Source organism: Pecten maximus, chromosome 7 (assembly GCF_902652985.1).
Source record: "Pecten maximus chromosome 7, xPecMax1.1, whole genome shotgun sequence".
NCBI classification, from domain to species: domain Eukaryota; kingdom Metazoa; phylum Mollusca; class Bivalvia; order Pectinida; family Pectinidae; genus Pecten; species Pecten maximus.
The window spans coordinates 12,064,854-12,077,170 of NC_047021.1; the positions used below are offsets into that span (position 1 = coordinate 12,064,854).

General features: G+C 37.1%; 1 protein-coding gene across 4 annotated transcripts in view; it reads left to right on the forward strand.

Moving 5' to 3' along the window:
• LOC117331619 (FERM domain-containing protein 4A-like) overlaps positions 1–12,317 on the forward strand; it is a 169,438-nt gene that overhangs the window by 27,449 nt on the left and 129,672 nt on the right. Inside the window, exons 1-3 of one of the 4 annotated variants that reach the window (XM_033890437.1) lie at positions 488–2,058; positions 2,527–3,208; positions 3,983–4,009. The exons of 1 other annotated variant lie outside the window; for it this stretch is intronic. In XM_033890437.1, coding sequence (XP_033746328.1) covers positions 2,939–3,208; positions 3,983–4,009 — 297 coding nt within the window. In that variant the 5' untranslated portion in view covers positions 488–2,058; positions 2,527–2,938. Of the gene's footprint in view, positions 1–487; positions 2,059–2,526; positions 3,209–3,982; positions 4,010–12,317 lie in introns of those variants that run through there. 2 more of the 4 variants (XM_033890436.1, XM_033890438.1) reach the window with 2 other exon arrangements.

Genomic DNA, 12,317 nt, shown 5'->3' on the forward strand with positions numbered 1-12,317 from the left:
AGGCTGAAGTGGGCGGAGTGACACACTGTTGTAGTACTGTCATAGGTATCAGAGATAGGGCAGGATCAGGTATCATCTACTGGCTCCATATTACAAGGTAGCTCTTTTGACTGGCTGTAAATCTGAGTGAATCTCTCACCTTTGGTTCCTCTCAGGAAGGAAATGTGGTAACTCCGGATTTTAGCTTTCCATTTGTGAATTTAAAAGAAATTTGTAAGTTCCGAATTTCTTGGGAGGTCTGATCAGCCAAAGTGAACAGAATAAATTAGTAGGATCTGAATTTCATGGGAGGTCGGATGAGCCTAGTATTATTACAGTGTGTATAGTGCCAAGACCAAAGGGAATTGTGAGGAAACTGTCAGACTTTTGGACAAGTGAGAGACTGCTGTATAGGAGGAATCAGCTGACAAGGCGATGATATCTCGCATGTACTGAGAAAGTGTGGAGATGGGGAGATTTGTGTGTAGCTGCCTGTATTATACACAGTGTGGAGAGTTGTAGGTAGAAGAGAGGAGGTGTTTTACCTCCAGTCTACCTGACTGGAATTTTCGAGTTTGTGAAGGGTGGCTCTTCAATGCATATGTAATCTAACAAGGCTAACTGCTATTGTGTTCAGCTTAACAAGAGAAAAGAGATAATCGTGTTTTCGTGATGGAAGTCTGTGAGCCAATTTGGAAATAATTTTTAAGCATCTGTAAAGATGTGCTGATGATTGGTGTAGTGAAAGTGTAATGGAGATACTGTGACAGTAATACGAGGAGCTATGTGACAAGCACCAACACATTGTTTTACTAAAGATGAAGTATTGAGTGGCTAGCTAGAGGAATTCAACTGTTTTTGCCATGTCGGTGTAATAAGACATGCTCCAGGCAGCTTGAGAAAATACATATTTTTTTGAGTGATTTAACAGGTAGCTGGTAAACCTTAGGCTATATGTTCTCACATAGAGATTTTCATCCTAACAGGATCTAACAATAAAATGTCCCTGAATGAGATTGCTCAGGCACAATGGACCATGAGAAATATGTGACTTATTATAGGACGGTGACACACACAGGTAGTTATATTGGTGTGAACCATTCAAAATTTAAATCATATTGAACTTAAGACTTTGGAATGCTTTGGAGGAGAGGCCGGATCACCATTTAAATTGTATATTGATTTTTACAAGACTTTAGTATTCCAGGTAATTAATTCTTCATTATGTTGAATAGAGTGTTACATAGATGTTTATAATTTACCTGTACACACTAAGACAAATAGGATTGGAGAGGATTTTCTACATTCATTGAACAGATATGTGTGTCCCTGTTTGAAGAATTGTCACAGATGATTTGTTTGCCTATGGAGATGAATGACATGTTTGAGTGTTGGCTGTGTGGCTGATTGCAGTGTTGTGTTGGAGGAGCACACATACACACGGACACACACTCCTCGTAGGTCAATACCAGTGTGTGATAACCTACCTGTCTACCAGGTAATTCCCCCCTGGGATAGAGGGGTCTTGTTCCCAGGTAAGAGTCCAATGCTCCGACAGATTGGATTGGAATGTAATCAAAATGTATAAGGACGAGAATATTAACACCTAGTGTGGTTTATTGATGTTGATGGAGTACGTATTGGACAGTCAATCACTCTAGCTATTGTGTTTTCTTGGAGGATTTCAGTGGATTTTAGTCAGTAATTTATTTTTTGTACTTTTCAATTTAAAACCTTGGCTGTGAAGTAAGAGTACAATCCTATAAGCACAGGGAAGCTTACAGCGTGCTGTCTTACAACGGTATATTATACCTGTCGTTATAAGCTGCTCAGGTGTTATATCTCGTTAATTATCAGATTCACACCTAATTTGAGAACAAATGAGATAAGGTTATGTTTTAACTACGTGAGATAATTATCTATTAGGTTACCCAGAATATGTGCTGGGTGGAGGGATCTATACACGGTGTACAAACATGACAATGTGAGAGATTGCTATCTGTTCTGTTGGTTGTATATACCTCTCTGGAAATCATCCATGGAATTTAGCCTTGGAATAGCTGGTGGAATTTTGTCATAGTAGGTATTTTTGAGGGGTTTGCTAAAAATGGATTTTGGAGCTATTTGTGCATTAGTTTTATGATATTTACCTCCATTTTCCTGTATGTTATATTCATAGTTTATATGTTTTAGATTCTTGTTGTGTAGAAATTATAGTCACAAATATATATGTAAGATATCGTAAATGTGTACAGGAAATAGGTCCTTTTAATACAGAAGTTTCATATATCCGGTCCCTGACTCTAATCTAGATGTTCGTGACAAACTAGGCCAGAAATAATTCTAAATGAAGTTTCAAGCACGAATATAGAAGTGGTCAAATATCGTATATATTTATTAAAATCTATGATTAATTTACATGAAATTTGATAGCCACTGTACACAAAAACTTCTTTTCTGAATATATGACAGGGTCATGCAAAAGTTTTAGATTGATACCATATCTTTGAAGCAGGTGCTATGAATTGTATATGTTTTATTCTGAAGGAGGAAGTGGTTGGAGAATATGACGTCCAATTGGCGATAGACTTGTGTACATTCTCTGTGGGATTTTGTCATACCTTGCCTTTCCAGAAATTAAGTAGACAGTCACAAAATTGACATTCCAAACATATGCCTATACTACACTACAATTCATGAGTGCATGACTGGGAAGTGTGGTCTTTTTCATTCATGATGACTTCAGTAACACTGCCTTTTAAGATGGGCGTGTGATCAGGATGTTTGTTATCTTGACAATAAGACCATTGTATAACAGTCTTTTGCACATGTAACATAATGATTGCAATCAGCATAACGTATACAACAGAAGCGCGACAACAGATTTATTCAGATGTGATCCCAAGATGATTCTGCCATAGTTATAAGGATTACTAAGTAGTGAAACTACGTTGTCTTGATGAAGGATAAAATGCCAAGCAAAGGCAAAAAGAAAGTTGGATTTGCAGAAGACCTTCCAGATAGTCCAGAATCTGGGGGTCGAGAAAGCCGGAGTCGATCTCGTTCAAGATTTCGAGTCCGCAGATCTAAATCGCAAGATGTTAAGTCCACAACTCCAAAGGAAAATATTCCCCGAAAGAGGGAACACAGCTTGGTGGCCCTGGTACGAACAGGGTCCAGGAATTCGGTGCGGCACCTTGTGAAGATGTTTGAGACTAAAACGTACACGGTAAGTTAAGGTTCCATATAAGATCGGATATTGTTTTAAGATGATTAGATAATTTCAGACTTTTATTGAAATTTTAGAGTTTTGCCTTAATTAAGTATGGGTTGTATATTTAGTGACCATTGTCCAGTTTTTGTGTAATTGTATGATCTGTTACATATATAATTAGTTGTCATTAGTATTAATATGTTGGATGGTAAACTTACAGCTTGCTTTATTTTCAAGATTAAATAAACAGACAATAAACCCTCCCATGTTTTGTGGAGCTGCAGTTCTGTAGATGTCTCTAATGGAACACTTTGAGCTATAAGATGTACAGGTATTCTGGGCAGAATTGGCTTGCTTCGAAATTGTTGGTTGTTTATCCTAGATAGGTACGTGTAGATGTGGTATAGAACAACCTGAAGCCATACAGCTTAGTTTATCTGACCCTGTGTGTTTATGATCGGGGCTTGCCAACGTTTAATGGTTGGGGACGTTGATTACACCATGAGTGGTTTTAGTATGTAGGTGTGATAGGAGTTTAAATGTTAAATGTATTAATTCAATAGAAAATGATTACTGATTTATTTTCTGAAAGGTTGTGTAATGTCATAAGATCAGTAATGTATTGAAGATCTTGGATAGAAAAGGAAATCAAATAAAATTACATAAATTTATTTACAAAAATGTCAATGCCATAAGGCATATTGATCAATAGAGGTTGAATAAAATATCAATAACATTTCAAATGAGAATTGAAATGAGTATTCACATGGAACACTATTGAATTTTCAGGAATTATCCTTAGAGTTTCCATGGGAGGTAAAGCTCACTTCTAGATCTATACTAGATTGGTGGATAATTGGAGAGAGGGGATTTATAATTGGTGGTTGGCAGGATGGTGTATTTGTTTGACAAACACTTTAATTATATATAAACTTGTGGTAGTAAATACTCATTAGTAGGTGCTATATCTGATTAGTGCTAATGTTGCTGGTGCCGCCCCCCCCCCCCCCCCCCCCCCCTGTCCTTAGTAGTCTAGATCTGCATATAGGTGTATGATTTTCCCTGCATGTTGTAGCTGTCTAGATTATGTGCATGTTGCCTTTCTGTGAAATACCACAACACCCCACCCCACCCCCTCTCTCCCCTCTCTCCCCTCTGTCCTGTACACATCCTCCTATATCCTATACAGATGTAAAAGCAATCCTTCATTAACAAGCTACATATATGATAAAATGATAGTACTCTTCTCTCATTCACATGCATGATTAGAGACCGTTGTTTACTACCACATGGTCACTTATATAAATCTCTATGATATAAAGCACTCCTCCATCACATGTACTACAACCAATACATATGTAGCCTGGGGGCCCTATCATTCTAGCCACATAGACCCTCCACCTGACTGACAGCCTACAATTGGTCCAGTAAATGGTGGAAATTGGTCATTATCATGTCCTGATGTTTTATTAATAAGGCCAGCTCTGGAGAATTCAATGGGCTTTAGTATAAATACATAAGTGATCTGGTTTGATCCATACAGGGCTGTGGTCAATACCATATGGATCTGTTCTGGCCTTCCTGAGCTCTGTAGATCTCTCTCTTAGCCCCTAGAGCTAAAGCATGTGGAAAATAATCACCAGGCCCTTGTGACCTCTTCTTTCAATAGAAATTGGTTATACCCAGATGGCCCTAATGGCTGTACTGGATTCATACTCCATTTAGCAATTTTAGCCTGTTAAATAATTAAGTACAATGGAAGACATTTCCCTCCAGTGTATATATATATATATATATATATATGCAGTCCTTTATTAGAATGAAATATAACCCAGATTGATGTGTTTGTTATGAGAATTTATTACATACTGACATACATTTTACTACAGTTATCTTAACATTGACACAGATTTGTTACTGATATATACAGACACAAAATTGTCTGATGATATATATCAGTAAATAGAAAGTAGGAACTAACCAGTTATACAAATGTACTGCAGTTTAAGTGACAGATAACAAATGATAATGTGCTCCTGATGATAGCTGTTAGCACTCTGTACCAGTATGGCCTGGTTTTATTCAATTAAATTACGACCCATAATATTGGAAGGTACGTTTTTCCTGATTACTACTTGTTATAATTACTGGTAAAGTTAGGAAGAATGTTCCACTTGTTAGTGAAATGAAAGTAGAGCACTAGTTTAATACAAGGATATGTGTTATGTTGGGTACACCTGCCCTGTAATCCAGTTATCCAATCTCTTGCACATCCTAGTTTTTACCAGGTACAGATGTAGTCTGTCTAGTACCATACTTGATAAACATGTGTGTTGAATTACACCCAATTGGAACAGAGCATATGTCCCAGTAGTATGTCGCATGCTTTATAAACTGGATAGAGAGTTGTATTGGACACATTTATGGTCAGAATGGAGATTTTATATCAACATCTGTCATTGTATCTGCCAGAACAGTCAGTCAGTGGCTATGTATTGGCACTGGTGACAACTCTGTAATTCTCCATATATATTGTTCTAAAATTAAAGCTGACTTCAAAACTCAAAAGTACAGGTTTTAATTATAAGTAGATTATCCATCCCTTATTTATGTTACCTTCACTAACCTAATTACCACCTACAAATGTTAAAATCTATTCATGGAGCTTGAGAATATTTCAGAACAGTGTACTCCAGGGAGTTACATACATCCTTTATATATATCAATGTCTAGATTTAGGTATGCATGATTGAGAGCTGTATTTGCTGACTGATAATTTACCTACAAAGTTGACTGAGTATTCACACTTCTGGTAAAGAATTATTTTTTTGTGATACCAGCTCTTGAAGTTTTTCTATTTTTCTGTTGATTATACCCTCACTTTAGCGATCACTTTGTCTGTGCATATATGGTAATCCTGGTGACCTTGTGTACACATATATGGTAATCCTGGTGACCTTGTGTACACGTTACCTCTAAAAACCTGGAAATTAAAGTTTAATTTCTATTCACTCCATAACTACACAGCATGAAATTCTACATCTGAATAGATTTTGGCAGTCATCAGTTAGAGTTAAAAGTCAAAGTCCTCTATATATTTGACCTCTTTCAAGGAAGCAGGCATGGTAAAAGACCTCAATTTGTTAATTCAACTATGTTAATTATATTCATGAATGCCAATTTATGCTCCATATTTATTAGGAATTTGATATTTGCCATTAAGGTTTCTGATTCTACCCAGATGAAATATCATGAATAAAAATAGAGCTTTGTATTGACACATTAGAAGAGGAATTGATTAACATTTAGTGGTTACATTGTGTTTAGATGGTGAGAGGTAGGGTTGACATGCATAAAGGGTATCTAATTTCTGATGTACAGTCTATATAATGAGTAAAACACATCAGGTATAGATATTTAGTGGCTCCTGATTCTAGAATATTAACATTATTGAAACAGAGCTTTATAATCTTGGTCTCTAGGATATCGTATTGCCCTTAGTTTCAAGGAAGGGGGGGGGGGGGGATCCTGAGCAATTCGCAATTCTTCTGTGGCTCTTAATTATTGGGCATTCCCACCTGACTCTACAAACACTGAACACAAAGATGATGAGTTATTATTCAATGAAATATATTTGCAAAATTGCTGTATCTAATATAGTTGTAGTTTTATTGAATACAAATCCACTTCATCAAGGGCAGTGATGCCTTTCCAGTAGTATTTACTAAGGGCCTGTGTTGACTGGTAAAATCTGGCTTTGTATTTGAGGAGATGGTACCCACATGTTATTTCTAGATTATCAAAGACCGGTGCTCAAGGTGCTCACGAGCCACAAACACCTACAAAGGGTAGGCCTCTATCACATCCGACATCCACTCCCTGTTTATAACTGAAATTTGGAGATGAAATTAAGAACAACTGTGCTTTACATAAAGAACTGTTGTTGTATCTCAATAAGTGGGGAAAGCCAAGAAGAGATTTTTAAGTCTGGGTTCCATGCACCTCAATCACTTTACTATCTCTGACTCTACAGAGAAATCCCCAGCAGGTTATTGCCACTGTGAACTTTCTGTTAATATTAAAATATTGATGACTTGGGGTATATATATCTAAAATTTGCATTGAAAAAAAAACCCCAAGTGATGAAAATTAAAGAGAAGAGAGTTGGACAAGGGGAGGAAACTATGCTATACATACTTATATACACACATCGAAATCTCCTAAAACAACATGCTTCTTGACATTACATGTAAGTTATCATAAGATGTCTGTTCAATTGACATTCATAATTTGAAATGAAATCCAGTTGGTAGTATAAGTTGATAATCTTGTTTTAATGCATTTAATCTAGATTCTTGCTATGTACAGATAAAAACAGGAGGCACACCTCACTTAGCTCTGTAACAGCCTGTGTGTATGAAGTCTATATGGATACAACTCTCTTTAATATGTTATATTATTGCCCAGTTATAATTAAAACTGGAATTTGATGACAATTTAATATGTGTTGAGGTTTTAAGAGGCCGTCTTGTCATAGTGTATTTGACTATACAGGATATACACACATGGGCTGTGTGTTGTTTTCTGTGATATGTGTGGATTGTGGTTTATTTTGTCAGTGAGAATGAGAATATTATACTTCCTTGTTACCCACGCTTTGAGTGACCCCCAACACATGTACAGAAATATACCACATCTATTTCTCAAGAAAAGCTTTGTCCTGGAACCTGCAGGGATTTAATATTCTACTGCAAGTGTGAAGATGTATAGACAGGGTTATTTGCACTGTTCATATGGAATAATTGAAAAATAACATAGTTCTGAAATTTCATACCACTAAAAAATATGTATATAGGGACAGAGCAAATTTAACTGCTGCATAAATTAGAAAAAAAAAAAATCCTAGAAAATTGTTAGCATTGTGTGTTTTAATGTTCCTGAAATGTAGTTGTTATTGTGAGTGAATGTTTTCTCTGACCAGAAACTGGATTAGCGTGTGCTAACATTCACCGAGTTTAACTTTGTAAATATAGAAACAGTGACCTTTCACCCCTAATACAATGGGAAGTGGGGGGGGGGGGGGGGGGGGGGGGGGGGGGGGGGGGGGGGGGGGGGGGGGGAATTGAGGTTTGGTGTTAAAGCAGACTGTTGGAGGGGTTGGGGGTTCAGAATTGAGGTTTGCTGTTAAAGCAGACTGTTGGAGGGGTTGGGGGTTGGGGGTTGGGAATTGAGGTTTGGTGTTAAAGCAGACTGTTGGAGGGGTTGGGGGTTCAGAATTGAGGTTTGCTGTTAAAGCAGACTGTTGGAGGGGTTGGGGGTTGGGGGTTGGGGGGTTGGGAATTGAGGTTTGGTGTTAAAGCAGACTGGGAGGGGTTGGGGGTTGGGAGTTGAGGTTTGGTGTTAAAGCAGACTGGGAGGGTTTGGGAGTTGGGAATTGAGGTTTGGTGTTAAAGCAGACTGGGAGGGGTTGGGGGTTGGGAGTTGAGGTTTGGTGTTAAAGCAGACTGTTGGAGGGGTTGGGGGTTCAGAATTGAGGTTTGCTGTTAAAGCAGACTGTTGGAGGGGTTGGGGGTTGGGGGTTGGGAGTTGAGGTTTGGTGTTAAAGCAGACTGTTGGAGGGGTTGGGAGTTGGGAATTGAGGTTTGCTGTTAAAGCAGACTGGGAGGGGTTGGGGGTTGGGAGTTGAGGTTTGGTGTTAAAGCAGACTGTGGGAGGGGTTGGGGGTTCAGAATTGAGGTTTGGTGTTAAAGCAGACTGTTGGAGGGGTTTGGGGTTCAGAATTGAGGTTTGCTGTTAAAGCAGACTGTTGGAGGGGTTGGGGGTTGGGAGTTGAGGTTTGGTGTTAAAGCAGACTGTTGGAGGGGTTGGGGGTTCAGAATTGAGGTTTGCTGTTAAAGCAGACTGTTGGAGGGGTTGGGGGTTGGGGGTTGGGAGTTGAGGTTTGGTGTTAAAGCAGACTGTTGGAGGGGTTGGGAGTTGGGAATTGAGGTTTGCTGTTAAAGCAGACTGGGAGGGGTTGGGAGTTGGGAATTGAGGTTTGGTGTTAAAGCAGACTGTGGGAGGGGTTTGGGGTTGGGAATTCAGGTTTGGTGTTAAAGCAGACTGGGAGGGGTTGGGGGTTGGGAATTGAGGTTTGGTGTTAAAGCAGACTGTGGGAGGGGTTTGGGGTTGGGAGTTGAGGTTTGGTGTTAAAGCAGACTGGGAGGGGTTGGGGGTTGGGAGTTGAGGTTTGGTGTTAAAGCAGACTGGGAGGGGTTGGGGGTTGGGAATTGAGGTTTGGTGTTAAAGCAGACTGTTGGAGGGGTTGGGGGTTCAGAATTGAGGTTTGCTGTTAAAGCAGACTGTTGGAGGGGTTGGGGGTTGGGAGTTGGGAATTGAGGTTTGGTGTTAAAGCAGACTGGGAGGGGTTGGGGGTTGGGAGTTGAGGTTTGGTGTTAAAGCAGACTGTGGGAGGGGTTGGGGATACGGAATTCAGGTTTGGTGTTAAAGCAGACTGGGAGAGGTTGGGGGTTGGGGGTTGGGAGTTGAGGTTTGGTGTTAAAGCAGACTGGGAGGGGTTGGGGGTTGGGAGTTGAGGTTTGGTGTTAAAGCAGACTGTGGGAGGGGTTTGGGGTTGGGAATTGAGGTTTGGTGTTAAAGCAGACTGGGAGGGGTTGGGGGTTGGGAGTTGAGGTTTGGTGTTAAAGCAGACTGTGGGAGGGGTTTGGGGTTGGGAATTCAGGTTTGGTGTTAAAGCAGACTGGGAGGGGTTGGGGGTTGGGAGTTGAGGTTTGGTGTTAAAGCAGACTGGGAGGGGTTTGGGGTTGGGAATTCAGGTTTGGTGTTAAAGCAGACTGGGAGAGGTTGGGGATACGGAATTCAGGTTTGGTGTTAAAGCAGACTGGGAGAGGTTGGGGGTTCAGAATTGAGGTTTGGTGTTAAAGCAGATCTGTAATGTTTTTGACTGTCAGGCAGTTGCCTACTGTATATTCATATCTGAAGAAATAAAAGGACGTTTCTAGTATAAAAAGGCTATGCATAAACAAATCTCATACCGTAGGTTTTATTGTGTCGGCTTTATGATATATATAAAACAGTATGGTATGGATAAAACCATGAATATAAGTCGTAAATTAGCACAAAGACATCAATATCGAACTGCTCATCAGAGAGTTGTGGAACTGTCACTGGAGGGGAGACAATGGGTGATCATGGAAAGCTTTGACAGTCACATTGTTATTGTGGTGTTTTTTAAGCATACAGTGTATTTAATGTACCTATGTATTGTATAATATTATACAGTCGCACCAGAATATAAATCATGAGGCCGGAAAATATCATGAGCATCCCTGTATTAGAGTGGTGTTCTCTCTGGCTCGTACTTTTACAAAACATTTTCTGCAGAGTGACATCATTATGATAAAATAATGTCATATCTAAATGTTCTTTCAGAGGCATAACCCACAAGGACGGTAACAAAATGATGTAGTATAAAGAAAAGAAATATAACTCTATGTTATATTGATATATACTGTATGTTATATTGATATATACTGTATGTTATATTGATATATACTCTATGTTATATTGATATATACTCTATGTTATATTGATATATACTCTGTTATATTGATATATACTATGTTATATTGATATATACTCTATGTTATATTGATATATACTCTATGTTATATTGATATATACTCTATGTTATATTGATATATACTCTATGTTATATTGATGTATACTCTATGTTATATTGATATATACTATGTTATATTGATGTATACTCTATGTTATATTGATATATACTCTATGTTATATTGATATATACTCTATGTTATATTGATATATACTATGTTATATTGATATATACTCTATGTTATATTGATGTATACTCTATGTTATATTGATATATACTCTATGTTATATTGATGTATACTCTATGTTATATTGATGTATACTCTATGTTATATTGATATATACTCTATGTTATATTGATATATACTATGTTATATTGATATATACTCTATGTTATATTGATGTATACTCTATGTTATATTGATGTATACTCTATGTTATATTGATATATACTCTATGTTATATTGATATATACTCTATGTTATATTGATATATACTATGTTATATTGATATATACTATGTTATATTGATGTATACTCTATGTTATATTGATGTATACTATGTTATATTGATATATACTCTATGTTATATTGATATATACTCTATGTTATATTGATATATACTCTATGTTATATTGATATATACTCTATGTTATATTGATATATACTCTATGTTATATTGATATATACTATGTTATATTGATATATACTCTATGTTATATTGATATATACTATGTTATATTGATATATACTCTGTTATATTGATGTATACTCTATGTTATATTGATATATACTCTATGTTATATTGATGTATACTCTATGTTATATTGATATATACTATGTTATATTGATATATACTCTGTTATATTGATGTATACTCTATGTTATATTGATATATACTCTATGTTATATTGATGTATACTCTATGTTATATTGATATATACTATGTTATATTGATATATACTCTATGTTATATTGATATATACTCTGTTATATTGATATATACTCTGTTATATTGATATATACTCTATGTTATATTGATATATACTATGTTATATTGATGTATACTCTATGTTATATTGATGTATACTCTGTTATATTGATATATACTATGTTATATTGATATATATTCTATGTTAGATTATATAATAACAGCTCCCAATTTGGTGTGTATCATTGTCAATACATGGAACCATAGCTTGGTGGCAATAAAAAGTAAAATTCACACTTCGTTATATAACACCTGGTTGACTATTAAAAATGGTTCTGAACACTAGTGCCTCTTTCTAGTGAACACAGTAAGAAGCCATTCTACTTAATAGTCTATTAAGCCATTTGCCTCTTGACATTCTCCTGCTGGTGTTTCGCCAACAGGATAGTTTTGGAATAGAACACTGACTATGATTGGTGTATAATTGGGACGGGAGAAATCTGTGTAAATGATGGCACTGACACGCATATAACACCTCCAGAGTGTTTGAGGTCACATGTTACAACATTTCAAA